Source organism: Sus scrofa, chromosome 15 (assembly GCF_054392235.1).
Source record: "Sus scrofa isolate SSC_HxYL_T2T_F1_AM1 chromosome 15, Sscrofa_HxYL_maternal_Yorkshire_Landrace_v2.0, whole genome shotgun sequence".
Lineage (NCBI taxonomy): Eukaryota > Metazoa > Chordata > Mammalia > Artiodactyla > Suidae > Sus > Sus scrofa.
The window spans coordinates 121,276,830-121,294,915 of NC_139397.1; the positions used below are offsets into that span (position 1 = coordinate 121,276,830).

General features: G+C 41.8%; 1 protein-coding gene across 2 annotated transcripts in view; it reads right to left on the reverse strand.

Moving 5' to 3' along the window:
• Positions 1-44: 44 nt before the first annotated feature.
• RAPH1 (Ras association (RalGDS/AF-6) and pleckstrin homology domains 1) overlaps positions 45-18,086 on the reverse strand; it is a 96,781-nt gene continuing 78,739 nt past the window's right edge. Inside the window, exons 6-10 of one of the 2 annotated variants that reach the window (XM_084998433.1) lie at positions 14,294-14,392; positions 12,895-13,015; positions 10,241-10,383; positions 8,860-8,935; positions 45-7,672 (exon numbers count right to left, since the gene is read on the reverse strand). In XM_084998433.1, the coding sequence (XP_084854559.1) occupies positions 5,648-7,672; positions 8,860-8,922 (2,088 nt within the window). In that variant the 5' untranslated portion in view covers positions 8,923-8,935; positions 10,241-10,383; positions 12,895-13,015; positions 14,294-14,392 and the 3' untranslated portion in view covers positions 45-5,647. The remainder of the gene's footprint in view (positions 7,673-8,859; positions 8,936-10,240; positions 10,384-12,894; positions 13,016-14,293; positions 14,393-18,086) is intronic. The other variant, XM_021075323.2, reaches the window with a different exon arrangement.

Genomic DNA, 18,086 nt, shown 5'->3' on the forward strand with positions numbered 1-18,086 from the left:
TCTTAGTGGTGCCGATTCACAAACAGTCAAGTACAGCCCCAGTGTTTAAATGAAATCTATGTATTTTTATTAAGGACTGTGTAAGCTGACATAATGAAAACACATAGCTGAAAAATTACACTGACTGTATGACTACTGTCCTAAGCCATTACAATAGTTTACTGACAGTAACTGGCAAGAGTAACTTGGAAAATAACTTAATCCAGCAGTAGAACAAAAACATCAGTAGTACTGAATATATCTCTCGTATATATACATCTATATATATATATAGGTTTGCACAATCAGGGAGCAAGGCACATAATGAAATGAGAGTACATTTAAGCAGAAGAAAACAGCAACAAAACTGAAAGAAAAACCATTAACTTCATCTTTACCGAGCTGTGCATAATTATTTGAATAATTGTCCTCTATCCAGTACTTTAAAATGCAGTTCATTTTGCTTTCTTTTCCATGCTTTAAAAAGGTATATCCTACATTGTATCTATTTATTTATGGCAAAGCTCCCATAGCCTAGATGTCAATGTGAGCCTTTGCTCCATTTTTTTAAGAACTAGGAAGAGCGGGAGCAATCCCAGTTAAGTATAGTGTGCAATTTTTCTTTAAAACAGTAAACAATGTTTTTACAACATTGAGCACAAGCTAATATTTCAAATGTACATTTCTATAAAAGGAGTTTACTAGTGGCTGATAATACACAAAATCATTTGAAACATTCCAGTTAATGCTTATTTTCTAGGAGGGATTATTTACAAGTAGAGACAAATACAGGAGGTGATAATCAAGAAAAATGGCAGTTTTTGGTATTAGGTTACAATAAACTTAAACAATGGACAAGTCCCAAAATGCAGATCTTTTTTTTAAGTGCCGCAAGCATGTTCTGCCTAAGAGGTTGAGGCTTCAACAACTATGAGCTTGGTATTAATAGCCATCCATGATCCACACACTCACTTCTGAACCTGACCATCTTTTAAATAAGCAGTATCCACCATCACCCTGACTAGACTCACTTCCCTAAATGTCTTTGGTAGAAAGCAGCCTAACCTCGTTTAGGTAGATGAAGCCATCTCTTGTGAGACAGTCACTTTATCTTTTTCTGCACAAACTAAAACCACCTTCCTTCTCTTTCATTAGCACCTCAAAGTTTGCTTGTTGGATTTTTTCTTTATGCTGTTCCTCCAAAAGAGTTCAAGGCACTGGGGATTATAGCAGATATTGTTTTCTCTTCTAAATGGGCTATTACTTTAACAAGCAAAGAGCAAACCAATTGGAGATTATTTCCTTCAAGTGCTTATCAAGTATATGGTGTTTCGCTTATTTTTATTTAGCAGGTTAATTCTGCAGCTAAATTTCAGATTTCTTTTATATATAAACCTTCCAAGGGCACAATTAAGAACACTTGTTTAGTGTGAGGGAGACTGGTAAAAGGGGTAGCAGTGTTCTTTGAATAATTTCCTATTTATTTAAAGGAAAATAAATCTTAAAAGATACCGAGATACTTAATTTTGTACTACTTGTATCTCTCCGAGGTTCAAATCTCAACTTTGTGGGTGGTCACATATTCCTAACAATATGAATAACCTACTTATTCATGTTCAGGGATAACCTACTTTATGCAAATGATCTAAAGTGTATAAAACAAAACTCCAAGTGTATTTGCAACCTAAAGTGATTTTTTTTAGAGATAGAGGTCCTCTTCTTATCAAGTGTATAAATTCAAGTTACCAAACCTGTTTTATTTAAAGCAAGTCATTATATCTCTAATCACACTGGGTCATACAAACTTAACTGGTCTAAACTTAAGTCTGTGAGGTGACATCAGTTATAATTTGTTAGCTCTGAAGCTAACTATATGAGAACTATATGGAAAAGTTTGGTTATAATAATGTACAAAACTAGACAAAGGAAAAATAAGTGACAAAGGGTTCTGTTGGTGGCCTGTTAGTGAAATCAAAGCAATCACACCATTACCTGAAGGTTTTTTCAGGCTACTCATAACCTTATACTCTTGACATAAGCTTAGTAGCCACTGTAGTCTTCCAGCTCCTGAAACTCTTAGTTGGATGCACAGTTCCTAGTAACTTTGACCTCAGAGTTGTCACTCTGTTGGAGTTAACTATTCATGATCCTCCAATTCTGTTTAGACTGTCTTGATAAACTCAGGATTATTTTCAGTGGCAAGTAAACTTACACAGAGGACTTCCAAGACAGTTCACAGCCCTCACCTAACAGGATATGCTGTCAGTGGGCAGGAGCACCTTGATTTTAGAGACTGAAAACATCAGCCCGTCTGCATTACTTTGAGATGGGTTCTGATGAAAACTGTTTCATCTAACTTTTCTGAAGAGTCAGTAAACTTTCTCACCTTAAAAAGCCCCAGAAATAATAATTTAAAAAAACCAATTTACAGTTCAGTGGGTACCTGTAAACCTTAAGAATATTCACTTTTCCCGAGAGAACTATAGCAGCTAAGAGGGAAAAAGTGTATTTGACCAGTGAAAGCCAAGCTTTAATACAGAAAGATCTAACATTCATATTATGAACCAGGTAGACTGTATTATTAAAAGAATAGGCTCTGCTGCCCTTCAGAATTGGTGCCAAAACTTTTAAGCATAGGTTGATTCAATTTTGAAATTGTGTGGTAAAAATTAAGGTTTTAGCTAATTAACAAGTCACTAGCTCTAACAGGCACCTGTTTGCACTGCCCTCGATAGCAGGATGAGCTCATCCATGCTGTTCAGTTTTTGGTAAAGCCAAGCCAACTAACAGGGTTTTCTTCTGTGACCTGAAGAAGCACTGCTGAGTTAGAGCTGCTGAGCAGAAGGCAGTGAAAGAAGGCACAGTACTAGTGTCGTCTGGCAGGAAGTGTTTTCCTTGAACACACCAAAGAACAACAGTACAAAAATAAGGGTAGTCTCCAAAAATCCCCCCCCCCCAAAAACCACATCCCAACAAAAATCCAAATTAAAAAACCCATTAGACAGTAAAACACTAGCAGTGTATCTGAAGTATCATTTTAGTTCTTTAGATTCAGTTGTTTCATATGAAGGGGAAAAAAGTTGATTTTTAGCCTTTTCTGTCTTTGGAGAAATAGAAAGGGAAACAGGTTGCTGTCAGTCAAGCCCCTGGATTCTGGTAAAAATGATACTCTTCTTCCTCTGGCCCTGTCCTCTCCTTGGTGTCCCTGGTGTTCTAAAGGATGTCTGCTCTTTCAGGAAAATGAGACAGTAGAAGCATCAGTGCAGGATGGTTACCACTGGAACTGATGGCTATCACTGGAACTGACATAAGCCAAAAGCCTCGGGAAATCCCACGCTGGAGAAAAAAAAAAGCTACATCTTAGGGCTCAAATCAGGAATAAAGGAAGATTGAGGGCACATTACTGTGTTTTTTCCCTCAGGGAAAGTTGAAGTTGTCCACCTTCATATAAAAAAGACTACCACCACAAAAAAAAAAAAAACCTAGTGATGAATTCTTTTTTATCATTGGATTCATAGTAATAACTCTTTACCCCACAAATAAGGGTGATCCTTAGACTAGAAAGCTGCAGGCAGAAAAGACTGGGAAAGCACTTCACTTGTGAGTCACAATGGAGCTTGGCAATCTGTACTCAAATGTTATCCAAACTGCTGTTATGCATGCTTAAATTAACAATGCAGATGTGTTAAAAGGTCACTTCATAAGCATAAAAATATCAAGCACAGAAAACTTTGTGAACAACTGAAAAAAATCCAGAAGTATCTTTTAAAGAAGTAGGACTTTAACAAATGCACTATGGTGTATGTTCTTACTGCTCTATAACATGAGTATGTTGTCACATCCTAGAGATGTGTCAGTGGGGGCAGGGCTTACTCTGTTGGAGAGTGGGTTACAGGGAAATCCTGTGTACATTGTACAACCTCTGCTTATTCTTGAATTATATACTATCTCTGCCCCACTGTATTGGCATCAATTTTTCCTTATGAGGCAGTGTCAAAGATTTTTGCAGTTTGCACCAGTGATTCCTATTCACAACAGGCACAGGCATGTCACAAGGTGTGCTCATTTATCCCTGCTGGGGAGGCTAGTTTTCTCTGGTTTAAGAGCAGCTCTGAGATTGGATTCTATTCCTAATGATAAATTTATCACCACAAATTGATGAGACAGTAGACATTTCTCTCATATACCAAGGAAAATTCGCAGAAAAAAAAAAAGCGTGTAAGTATAGTGTGTCCATTAGAGCTAAGACTGCATGTTATACCAAACTCTGTATGTGTCATGTCACTTAGAGTACTTGGACTACACAGCTCCATCAGAACACCTGGTAACCTGGACACATCTCTACACCAGGCTACAACAAGCAGGACCCTGCTGTGCTCCAGTAAGCTATGGATGAAGTCATCAAAAAATTCATTTTTTTCCCCTTCCTCCCTCCCTGACAGTCCCGCACTTAAAAATGAATTCTTGGTATTTCACATTTCTAGCCACATACAAGCTGATTAATGACAGCTGCGCAGGGGCCAGTTTTGTTCTCTTTTCTAATCACCCATCCTTCTAGAGAGCAATACACAAAAAAGATGCATTTCAGAAGGTGATATTGTTTTTCATAACGATGCAACATACTGGACAAGGGATGTGTGTATTTGATATAGCAATTGTCTACAGATAGCTAATAACATCTACCTAGAGCGCACGCTTTAAGGAGGTAACTGGTGACCCAAAGACACTGGGACAGAGCATTCCAAGGGTATCATGTTGGATATTCTCTTACAATAAATCAAAGCAAGAATCATGAAGTCAAACTTGGTGAAAAGGATTCCAACAGTACAAAAAGAACTATCCAAGATTATAGTACTAAATTATCCATGTATCATAGGCGAAGAGCTTACCTGTGACAGAACACAGCCTAGATTTGGGTGGGATCATTGCAACAGGACTGCAATTAGAATGGTTTAGTTACACCATATATTTACTTTCTATGCACAACCACATACAGATAGTATCCGTGAAAATTTCCCCATACTGTACTATTACCCGTTCAATGAAGCTGAGAGGTTTTCCTGATTTAAAGTGCCCCTTTATATATAGTAATGAAATGTCAGTCAAGCAATTCCAACTTCAGCCAACTGGGGAAAAAAACAAACACAAAAACCCCGTAGATATACCAAACATTCTGGTTGTCTTCTCAAACTGAGAAATAGCACATTTATACAACTATCCTTAATATATAATACACAACATGCACAGATAGGCCGCACATGGACATTTATAAAACATCTTCTGAAGTCAGAAGTTTTTGGTCCAATCCACATGATAGACAACAGAAATCAAAAGGGACAGGACACACACCCCCTTCCATGCCTCTGTGCCCCAAATACACAAAACCCATTTTCGGATTAGGAGAGAAAAAGAATAAATAGAATCACTTTCAGCGATATATATACATATACATATGTACATATATGTATACATATATATACGTACACACACTACCTATCTATATATGTGTAGATATGTGTGTGCCCACTCATGTACACACACACATACAACTGAACACTACCTGAATAACATTACACCAGGAGGCTCTAAACACCTGAATTCATAAATGAGCAAGTGAGCTGATTGTAGAACTGATTACAGATCCCATGAAAATAAAGACCTATGGTGGCTACCAATCTCTTGAGAGCTTGGTGTTCTGGTCTCTCTTGGGGGGAGCGGGAGGCGGGCCTCTCCGCAACGTTGCATAGCCTGATATATGGCTGCCTCCGTAACCAGCTTTCTGTTGGTCAGAAAGCAGTTCGGGGGGCGGCGGGGGCAAGGCCATATCATCCATGGTGGCTGTGGGTTCTGCTCTGGACACGCGCGAGGAGGAGAGCGAGCCGTGCCGGGTGATGGACTTCCGCTGCAGGGTCCTGTTGAGGTCAGCCAGGAATCCAGGCTGGACACTAAGGCTGGATTTGGGAGAGGTGGGCACTTGTGGCACAACCGTGGCCGTCGTTGGCTGCTCTGAGACCTCGGCTTGCGTGAGGCGGGTGCTATCGTTCCGTTTGGGTCGTGTGGGCGGAGGGGCCTTCTTCACCGATGTTTTGGACCAGGGCTGCGGTTGCGGGTTAACCACAGCCACCTTCGGGGAGGTGCCTCCCGAGAACACTGCTGGGATCTCCACCGGGGGCATAGGCAGCTCTATTTCAGGAGGCGGCGGTGGGAAGTCAGAATCCGAGGGAGGAGAGGGAAATTCGACCACAGAGTCCTTGCCACGCCCACTCAGAACCGAAGCTCTTGCAGACACACACCCTGGCTGGAGAACTCCTGGAAGGTGAACTCCGGCAAGATTGAGTTTTCCGGGTTTGGGGGGCGCTGCAGGAGGCGATGGAGTCTCCTTGCTGGGAGATCCCGAGGGTTCTGCTGGCGCTGCAAACTTGCTGACTAGGCTGTCTACCGAGGGTCTCTTGGGCTCAGGGTGCTCGGCACAACTGCTGGACTTAATGCTGGAGTTGCGCTGTGGGGTCGGGGGCGGTTTCTTTCCCCCGGGGCTGGAGGTCTTACTGGTCTTTTTGCCGGGAGATCCGCTTTTGTCAGGGGCAGGAGCAGCTGCGGGTGTGGGTGTGGCCGGCGGTGGCGGTGGCGGTGGCGGCGGGGCCGGGGCCGGGGCCGCAGGTGGCGGTGGCGGCGGAGGAAACCCCAAGCTGCTCTCGGGAGGAGGTGGGGGAAAGTCCGGAGACGGGGCAGGGAGAGAGCTGGGCTGCCACTTGGGTTTTGCTTTGACAGCAGGGGGGGACTGCGGGGCGCCTGCCGCGGCAGAGGCGGGCTTTAAGGGCGGCGCCTCCGCGGGTGGAGGGGTGGGAGGGGGCGGAAACTGGCTGGCTATCTGCTTCACCACCGAGGGCACGGGAGACAGCGGAGAGGGAGGTGGCTTTACACAGAGGTTCTGCTGCTTGGGTAAGGTGGGTGGGGGGACTGGACCAGGAGGAGCAGGGGGAGAGGGTGGAATGTGAGCAACGGGAAAAGCTGACTGCTTTTTTGCTGGGGGTAGTGGAGGAGTAGGCGTAGGTGGCAGAGCTTGTGTCACAGCGGGTGGCACAGTCTTGGTGCTGGCTGGTGGGGGCAAGGTCACAAGCGGTTTGGGGGGGGCCTGAGGAGGGAGGGGTGCAGGGACCGGAGGAGGTGGGGGGGGCGGAGGCGCTGCTTGTGTGACATGCTGAACGTGATGGATCTTCAGTGGAGGAGGTGGGGGGCTGAACTGCGGAAGGGAGGGGGGGCAGGGGGCGGGTTTGAGCTGGGCCATAGCTGAGCCGGGGGTGGGAGGTGGGGGAGGGGGAGGCGGTGGGGGAACGACTCCATTAGGGGGCACCAGGATTTGAGGCTTTCCTGACTGTGAGGTCGAAGACAGAGGCTGCATCACTGATGATGGAGGCTTAAACAGGGGTCCTGAATGCTGGGAGGCGTTCTGCAGCCTGGTTATTGTGCTGTACTTAACGAACATTGTGGCTGCAGAGCCCGCAGAAGGTGCAGACTGGCTGGGCAGGGGAGGGGGTGGCGGCGGGGGAGGAGGGGGGGGAGGCGGTGGGGGCGGGGGCGGGGGCGGCAGAGGCGGGGAAGGCTGTGAGGCAGTGTAGGGGGTGACCAGCTTAGGCTGTGGGGATAAAGGGGGCATGAGTGAAGTGTAAGGTCGATTCATAGATTCCATTCTGGCCTAAAAGGAGTATAAAAGAGGTTGGGAGAGAGAAAACACAACAAAACAGTTACAGAGGTAAGCTTTGACTGTCAAACTAAAAGCAAGGAATCAAGAGACATGCATGAAAGGATGCAGCAGTTGGTGATCATTAAGACGGACAGTGTCAGGAAGGCTAAAATCTAACTCCCTCGGCAATAAGGGCATAGGAAATTTTTACTTAATTCTCTCAAATGGCTAGACTGCCTAACAACCTGGGGAGAATTTCCTGCTGCAAAAGCTGTCTGAGTGGTGACGGGCTGTCTGATTTCTGATCCTGGGTTTCACACACCCTGCTCCCAATGGGAGCCCTTGGTGACAGGGACTCTGGCAATGGGAGATGTGATGGCTGGAGTTCACCTTCAGTCCAGGACTGCACCCACATCAAGCAGATGCCATAGCGGGGTTTAGGAGTGCTGGTGGAGGGCCTCTTGAAGAATGAGGATGGCTTTTTGATGCTAGTGAGCGGACACGTGAGAGTATGAGAATGTTCAGCAGGCGTGCACAGTCACACAGGAATGAATGAGCTTGACACACACACTCGTGTTCGTGTGAGACACTTGCATCCAACATGCACAGAAGTCCAGCAATGCAGGTAAAGGGGGGATATTCTTTACATTTGTTTTACTGGAAAATACATAAAGAAATGCTTTATAAACATTACAGCAAAAGATCATAAAAATATCACACAGAAAAAGCCAGAAGAAAATGAGAGGAAACTAGAGCAAAGGAAATGTATCAAGTAATAAGAGCTAGAGTTTGCCCACAACTTGCTGACCAGCCACCTGGGCACCTCTTGGCACTGCCCAAATGATATTTGGTCATTCATTTCATGGAAGACTCATGCATGAATGTGGTCCGAGTATTTCTGAAAGAGCAAAGGAAGGACCCTTCTCGAAATAACTTTGGGTACATCTTGTAGGCTCTTCGAACGAACTGCTAGGATCTAAGGTAAACCATTTGTTTCCAATTCTGAATGACAGCTAATCAGCATTGAGAATAAGCTGGTTAGTAGACTAGAAGGCTCATTACATGGCTGAGTTCTAATGCCCATCAGAACACTCACATATTCCTTTAATAACTGCACTTCAAAGTAAAAGCATTAGTTTGCAAGATTTGGTTACAGAGAGTCACCCAGGTTAATGTGTTTCCAAAGAACAGCCCCCGACCTTAACTTGACCCTGTCTTGGCTGCTGCAGGGGTGCAGACCTTAGCTGTGCTGGCCTTCTCATTTGGCACCTGAGACTGAGGTAACAGGAGAAGAAACACACAGGGGATCAAGACTCAAACACATTGTCACTGCTGTATGGCAGGGTTTGTGCTCTTGCTGAAACTATGTGCTGTGACGGACTACACTGCTTTGACACAGACCATTTGGACCTCGGCTTTCCTTGGCCTTCCTTGTAATATTTGGGTAGTTATACAATTTAAAATGCACATGGATAACACCATTAAAAGTTTAGAAAGGTAAAGGACTTTTCTTTAGGTATCTGAGTTGTATAAACCCTGCTTCTCCACAACACTTCTCCAAAACTATGGAATATCAGAACCAGAGAGCGCTACTCCATTCAAACTGATTAACTATGGGAAGGGAAAAGGAATATTTCTTAAAAGTTTGAGCCTCTGTTAAGGGAGTTAAACTGTGTCTCGAGAAGTTAGGTCATTAGAACCAATTGTCAAATATTTCTCAGAAAAAAGTGTTCCACCCTCACATGGGGCTCCTTTTGCCTCCTCCACCTTCCTCAAGTCTAGTTACTTAACCAATTTGCAAATAAAGGAATAAAGTGAGGGAAAATACCCTTTAATTCTCATTGGTGAATATACTTGTATAAGGCTTTCAAACCAAAAGAACAACAACAAAAAAATTAAATAACAATGGGTGAAAACAAAATGGCCAGGCCAGGTGTGCCCTCGCCTGCTGAGAGGGTGAGCATAGCTGGGACACATTCTCACCCACAGGACATCAGAGGCAGTTTGATACGGTGACTTTCAACCAGGCTAAAGAACCTCTCTTTTTTTCTAAACAGTCCCCCAATAATTATTCTTGTCCTTCAGTGTCAATGAACAATTTTCTATGCAAGGCCCAGGGATCCAAAATCTCAAGGGGAGTAATTGGAATTTAGTCTTCCACATAAACTTTAATTTGAGAAAATTCATTGATGTACAGAGAGATGCCATAAAAGAAAAGATGATAAAGTAATGAGTCGAATAAATTACATTAATGACAAATAAGGAATTAACCATGAGCGGCTTCTCTGGAACAAAATTAGGGCATTGGCACTGGAGGGTGTTGTTGCTCCACCCAAACTGATTAAGGGTAGAAAGGAGGAAATTGTTATTTCTTAGAATTCTGATCCACCAAAGAAATTGCTAATTTTTTAGAGATCTCAAATCATCCAAGCCAATTCAAGGATATCCATTTCTGAGGAAAAGTCAAAGAAAGAATACTGAAATAAGGCCAGGAAAGATTCCTAATAAAAGAGTAAAAGAGCGACAAGCCACAGGCCCGAGCACTCCAGATTTCCCCTCCGCCCTGACCGAGCGCGTTACCTTGCTGGACTCTTCTAGCTGCGTGCCGCGCTTCCAGGCCTCGGAGAAGATAGAGCTCACGATGCTCTGGGAGCGGATGTGTCCTGCCGGCTGAGTGTCAGACACTCCACTGTCAGACTGATTGGAGTGATTGGACTGAGACTCTGTTTAAAACAGATGTTCAAAAGTCAGACTAGATCAGTACTGTGACAATATGAAATGTGTACGTTTAGATAATCTTTCACTCAGGACCACAGGCAATGAATGCAGAATGGCAGCAAATTACTCTCACTGGACTTATTTCACACAAACACAGCCCGTGTTTTCCAGCAGAAAACTTGTCTTGTGCTGGGGTGAATAGGAAATCTCGATTCTTTTTCAACAGTTCACCATGAGAGACTAACCATTACAATAAAAGGTTCCTATGACATTATTGGTATCCTAACAATCTGTCTTATAAGAACTCCTAGCAAGTAAGAGAATTAATGAACCATCAATCTGAGTGAATTTTTGTCAATCATATCTTCATTACATTAACAATCAATCTTTTTATATACCCCTGGCTCTAGGCCATCTCAGAGACTTCTCACTTACAAATTCAGATCTATACATGAGGATTACTTCCTTTTTCCCAGCAATAAATAATACTGAGAATCTGACCTCCAAGCAAAAGGTATGTTTCCTAGGGATTCAGGTACTGGCACCACAAGGCATCAGCTGTTCTATGGCCTGGTTTCCAGAAGGGCATAAAGACATCTTCAAGGGAGCTGGGAATGGCCAAGGATATCAGTGTAATCTGACTGATATCCATGTGAGGGAACTGGAAAGATTATTTCACTGGACTCCAGGTCAGGTGAGATAACCTTGCAGAAGCACCTAGCCCAATGCCTGGCATGTGGTGGAGACTCAGATGTTCAAGCTAATCTCATCCAATTACTCTGTGAGAAGTGGAAATTGTTAGATTACAATATTAGGCAAGTCCAGCCAAGTTAATCAAAGTTTGCAAAGATAACAGCCACAAACTCCTTTGGATAAAGTTAAGACAATATCCTCAGAGTAAAAATAAAAGCAAATATAGGATAAACCTACTTCCTTCATCTACTTAGTATCTAGAACAACAGCCTGTAAGACAGGAGGCTAGATCACGTGACTTCTTGAGCTCTCTTCAGCATGAATGAATTTTACAATTTACATTAAAAAGTCTAATACTTAACAAAATGTATACAAACGGATGATGCTGGAGTAGGAAAAGGCACTATACCACTTCATAAAATAACATGTGGAAGCATGTGAATTGTTACGTGCTATATAGTTTTTTTTTTGTTTTTTTTTTTTTTTGGCTTTTTAGGGCAGCACCAGCGATATATGGGGATTCCCAGGCTAAGGGTCCAACTGGAGCTGGCCACAGCCACATCAGATCTGAGCCGCATCTGCAATGCCAGGTTCTTAACCCACTGATCGAGGCCAGGGATCAAACCCACATCCTCATGGATACTAGTCAGGTTCATTAACCACTTAGCCACGATAGGAACTCCTATGTTCACATTCTAAATATACTTTCATTTACTTATTTAGGGATGAGATCTAGTCGTACAGCTTTTAAATCAAGTACTTTTTTAAAAAAGATTTTAATTTTTTCCATAACAGTTGACTTACAGTGTTCTGTCAATTTCTACTGTACAACAAAGTGACCCCGTCATACATATACATATTCTTTTTCTCACATTATCCTCCATTATGTTCTCTCACCAGTGACTAGATATAGTTCCCTGTGATATACAGCAGGATCTCGTATCCACTCCAAATGCAATAGTTTGCATCTATAAACCCCCAACTCCCAGTCCATCCCACTCCCTCCCCCTCCCCCTCAGGAACCACAAATCTGTTCTCTGAATCCATGAGTTTCTTTTCTGTGGAAAGGTTCATTTGTGCTGTATATTAGATTCCAGATATGAGAGATATCATATGGTATTTGTCTTTTTCTTATTTCACTTAGTAAATCAAGTACTTCTTAAAGTAATTATTTCATAACACAGGATGTTAGAACAAAGAAAAGTATGCTTTTAGATGACACAGGTATCATTTATGGAACTTTTAAAGGGAAAGAAGCATTTATCTTAAGATGCGATCAAGCATCCTTGTTTAAAGGATATAGGAATCTCAAAGTAAGCACTTCTTGAGATCACTGGATTGCCTCTGAAAACTTTAGAAAGTCTAATGACTTACACAGCTTCATAACTATGATACTGAACTAATTCCAGGTGTTTCTACTCTATTGAAACTTCCTCCTTGGGGAAGGAGGGCAGTTTCATCTTGATGGCTAGTACTCTTCTCCAAGCCACTTTCTATCCCCAGTTATGTGTCAACCATTGTTTTTCAGCAAAATGATTTGAGTTTTAAATAAACTTTATAAATATATAACAAAACCCCCAGCTTTACCCCCTCTATATACTGGTTTTTCCATTTTAAACACCTTTGTGAATTAGCCCATAATGTTATCTCCTCTAACAATTAAAAAAAAATTATAAAAGCATATATACCTATTGATTGTAATTTAGAAATCAGGTATGGCTCTGGTTTTTAAAAAGTCACGCTGAGAAAACCAGGTCTACTATCAGTCTCTAGAGAGACACCTTCCCGTTACAGCAAAGAGTTCTTAGGGCATTTCAAACTACCTGGGATGCTGGAAGAACTGGATCCTGATTTAATGCTAGAGCTGGATAAGGAAGTCCAATCATAAGCCGATTCTGTTCTCTTTAAGGCTTCTTGATAGTTCATGTAGAGGTGCTTCCCATACTGAACAGAAAGCAGTAAAGGATGACATGTGAATTTTACTGAATATGATATGGATAGATGGGGTAGGAAAAGGGATGCATCTCTGTTTACTTACTCAGTTTCTATTAAAATTAATACCTAAATACTCTGAAAATTCTTTTAATACTAGTAAATTATAATCTACTCTCATATTTGTCTTCCTTTTTAGAAGAGGCAGCAAGAAGTTAACACTTGATTCTGATGGTGTTCATTATCAATATAAAGATTTTTCTCAGTTATTTTTAAAGTCACTTTGATGTTCTATCTACAATAAATTTTATTTTCAGTTACTTAACTTGAAAATAACTGATTATTCTTTCAATCATCTTTTTTTTTTTTTTCCTTTTTGCTATTTCTTTGGGCCGCTCCCGCGGCATACGGAGGTTCCCAATCAGAGCTGTAGCCGCCAGCCTACGCCACAGCAACGCGGAATCCGAGCCGAGTCTGCAACCTACACCACAGCTCATGGCAACGCCGGATCGTTAACCCACTGAGCAAGGCCAGGGACCGAACCTGCAACCTCATGGTTCTTAGTCAGATTCGTTAACCACTGCGCCACGACGGGAACTCCATGTATAAGATGGTCTTAAAAAGAAACTTTTAAGGACTTTCTTTTTTAGAGCAGTTTTAGGCTCATGACAAAACTGAGGAAGGCACAGAAATTCCCCATACCCTTGCACAGTCCCTAAACACTCACGGCCTCTCTCTCCCGTTATCAGCAACCCGCCGCACCCAAGAGTGGGACAATAACCGGTTACAGTGGATGAACCTACACTGACACATCGTTATCAAAGGCTCACTCTTGGTGTTTACATTCTATGGGTTTAGACAAATGTATAATGACATGTACCCACCACTGTATACCATACAGACTATCGATATTTTCACACCCTAAAAATCCTCCATGTTCCACTTATGCTTTCCTCCCCCAACCCCAAGGCAGTTTAATTTTCAAAAAATTTCTTTGGTTTAGGCTAAACTCTCCTATATAAGAATCATATAGTGCATGCTCAAAAGCCAAAATAAATCACTTTGATGCTATATAACTTTTTACCAGCAGTATTATTCCTTGGATACCAACTGTTAAAAGTTTATCCCTATCACCAATTAAAAAAAGACATTTAAAACATGAAACTTTGCACTGAGAAAACTAGACAGTGGCCACGTTGTGAACATGAAACAAACAGAATAACTGTCATGATACCAAAACCCTATCATTAAACACCCATTACTCCACTATCAAACCCAAGGAAAACCTACCTTTGCGATGCGGATACCATTGACCCACTGGTGCAGGGTCCTCGCATCATCACAACAAAGATATTTGATGTACTGAGATTTCTTCTGGATCTGTGGGTGCTGTAAGATAAAGGCAATATCCAACTAAGTCTGAAGAACTAAACTAAATCAACAAACACTATCAAAGTTTAAACATACCCTGACAAGGTAGAGTCATTGGAATAATCAATAATTTATAACTCTTAAACAGTCACTAGGCCAAATAAAATGGCCTTAAGTACTTTTACAGAATAGAGTGAAACCTGTGTTTAATTTTAGGTCAAGATGTTTAAGTTAAAAAAAAACAAAACAAAACAAAAAACCTTCACATTATGGGAAACTCCAAAATATCTCTTCCACATTTCAAAGAAACAATATCTATCAAATTTAACAAAGTCAGTGGAATTCTTAATCTTTAAGACTTTAAAAAGGGAAGAGAATGTTTATTTCACTTTGAATTCACTGAAATCATGGGATCAAAAGATTCCAAATGAGAGAGTTCTGGTGAAAGCTTTAGTGCTTCTCTGGAGGTGGACACCTGGGCAGGGGGAACAGGGACAGGAAGCACAGGGCACTGCACCTAGAATGCAAGTGGGCGCTCACACCTGCTTTGGTGCTGCTCCCCCTTGTGGACTGAGCACTGCTTTGCAGGCCTCTCTACCTGCAGCACCTGCTCTCCTGACAACAAGCAGCTTTTCAACAGCAACATCCGATTTAGTTTTCACAACCCAATGCACTCTTCAGTTGAGGCTTAAATGGGAACTGATCGACTTGACCTTGGCTACAAAATGCAAGTGCTAGAACAGACTTAAGGTCACAACTACTAGTTCCCCGGGAAGAAAAACCCTAAACCACACTTAGTAATGGATATAATGATTGTTAATTACTACCCTACCTCTCTTTTCTGTTGAAAAATTTAAAAGACTATATTTTACCTGGAGAAATATTTAAATTTATGTTCATTTATAAGAAAAAGGCTGTAAAATTCTCTAACCACATTTATCGTGAAAACCCATGACATCAAAAAAATAAACTTTCAATGCAGCAGGAATAGATGGCCACCAATATGTTATCTATCTGAATTATTAAAAAGTCAATCCCGCTGGTCTACAAAGAGAGAAATGTAAATCCATTTGTTCTATTCATTGTGTTACAGAGCTCAGCTCCTATGATAAAACAGTTAATATCAAAGCCAATTTAGTTATTGAAGGCTACAGTCAAAAATTTACACAATAAACCTTCAACAATGGGAGGTTAACAAAACAATACCTAACAGTTTTCTCCCCTGATAATTCAGGCTCCACAGCCTTCTCTTTGAATATATTCCCTTGTGCTTATTTAAGTCACATTATAGTAAACCACCACAGCAATCTTGAAAGAGCAAAGAAGGACAGGTTGAGGTGTCTGTATTCTATAAAAGAAGGAAGGGGAATTTTTTTTTTTTTTTTTTCTTTTTAGGGCTACACTCATGGCATATGGAAGTTCCCAGGCTAGGGGTCAAATTGGAGCTACAGCTGCTGGCCTACGCCACAGCCACAGCCACACGGGATCCAAGCAGTGTCTGTGACCTACGCCACAGCAATGCCAGATCCTCAGCCCACTGAGAGAGGCCACGGATCGAACCTGCCTCCTCATGGATCCTGGTTGGGTTGTTAACTGCTGAGCCACGAAGGGAACTCCGGGAAGGGGAATTTTATTTCATCCACTCATTCAACGAGTATTTGTTGGGCAAGAACTATTTGCCAGATGCTTTAAGTAGGTCTTGGGCTACAGAGAAACAAAACGTAAGAAGCCACAGTTTGTGCTGAAGATAAAGTGCGCTGACAGAAAAAGCTTTCTTCATTGAGGTCAATTAGGGCTTAAAGAGCTGTTCTCCATCACTGGCTTCAGTGAGGCCCTGCTTACAGCGCAGGGTTCAGAGCTCAGAACAATGGCTCTCAGCCTTTATCACCACCCTCTCCCCTGTAAATGGTGATTTACAAATCATTCTCAGCTGATTCCTTCCATTTCCTGAGAGCAGGGCTACCACAAGGAGTGTTACCTACAGCAGTTGCCCTGCCTTGGGAGTATGTGTGTGTTCTAATTATTTTGCACACAGTGTTTTTATCCCACACAACATCAGAGTAAATCAAAGAGAAACAATCCTCTATCCTTCTGTCTTCATCTCCCTAACCTGGGAATCCAAATAATACCCTGAGGAGTACTGTGATATGACTATCAGCAGATTACCTGCTAGTTTAAAATTCATTTTAGGGCATCAAAAATTATTTTTTCAACTACCCTGTAATAGCCTTCCAAAGCCTTCATTTTGATCATCCAGGCTCTGCACCAATACCTCAGGAGGTAACTTGTTCTGCTAAAATATTGCTATTTTATTAGAAGTGGAATTTATTGAGCACTTGGTATGTACCAAGCATTATGCTGAGTATTTCACATACATTAGCTTGTTCCATCTTAATGAAAACCCTATGAATTACATATTATATCCATCAGAGGAAAAAAAAATGAGGCACAGAAAGGTTAAGATAGCACTCATAGTTGCTCACCAACAAGTGAAAGAACCAGGATTTGAAACCATGCCACCTCATTCCAAAGTCCACACTCCTAATTATTATGTCATACTACTGCCTTATCAGGGGTGAAACTGTTTTCTAAATTTGTTGCCTGGCTCTTCATTTCCCCACAATATTATTCTACCACTTTAACAATCACATAAGAGCTCAGAGTGAGTACAGAGGAGACATATTTTGCTAAAAACCAGAAGCTCAACATTTAGATCCTTAAAGACTCCGAAGAGAATACATGCATACCTCATTTTATTGCACTTGGCTTTGGGACACTGTGCTTTTTACAAAATGAAGGCTCGTGGCAACCCTATGTCAACCAAGTCTACTGGTGCCATTTTCCAAAGGCATTTGCTCACTTCATGCCTCTGCATCACATCTGAGTAATTCTCACAATACTTCTGCATTATTATTGTATGTGTTATGGTGATCTGTCACCAGTGATTTTTTTTTTTTTTTTTGTTGTTGTTGTTGTTGTTGTTGTTATTGTTGCTATTTCTTGGGCCGCTCCCGCGGCATATGGAGGTTCCCAGGCTAGGGGTTGAATCGGAGCTGTAGCCACCGGCCTACGCCAGAGCCACAGCAACGCGGGATCCGAGCCGCGTCTGCAACCTACACCACAGCTCACAGGCAACGCCGGATCGTTAACCCACTGAGCAAGGGCAGGGACCGAACCCGCAACCTCATGGTTCCTAGTCGGATTCGTTAACCACTGCGCCACGACGGGAACTCCAGCCAGTGATTTTTAATATCACTACCATGACTTGGAAAGGCTCAGATGAGTTAGCATTTTTAAGTAACAAAGTATTTTAAAATTAAGGTATGTACATTTTTTTCAGACATGCAGTATAGTGTAAACATAACTTTATATGCACTGGGAAACCAAAAAATTCATACGATTTGCTTTATTGGAATATTCACTTTGTTGCAGTGGTCTGGAACCAAACCCTCAGTATCTTTGAAGTATGCTTGTATATAATGAAATTGCTAAGACAAATGAACAGCTATTAAGAAAGAAAGGTTATCATCTGATTTTTAAAATTACGCTTGATTTGGAAAGTTTTCATTCTCTGATAAAAGGTAAAAAAATTGAGAATTAAAAAAAATTTAAGAACACAATAAGCAATTTTAGATTACTATCATGCTATCAGATTATTTTTCTCTGTTTATGCCAAAAATCAGATTGAGATAGTTCCTAAAACTCTGTAATT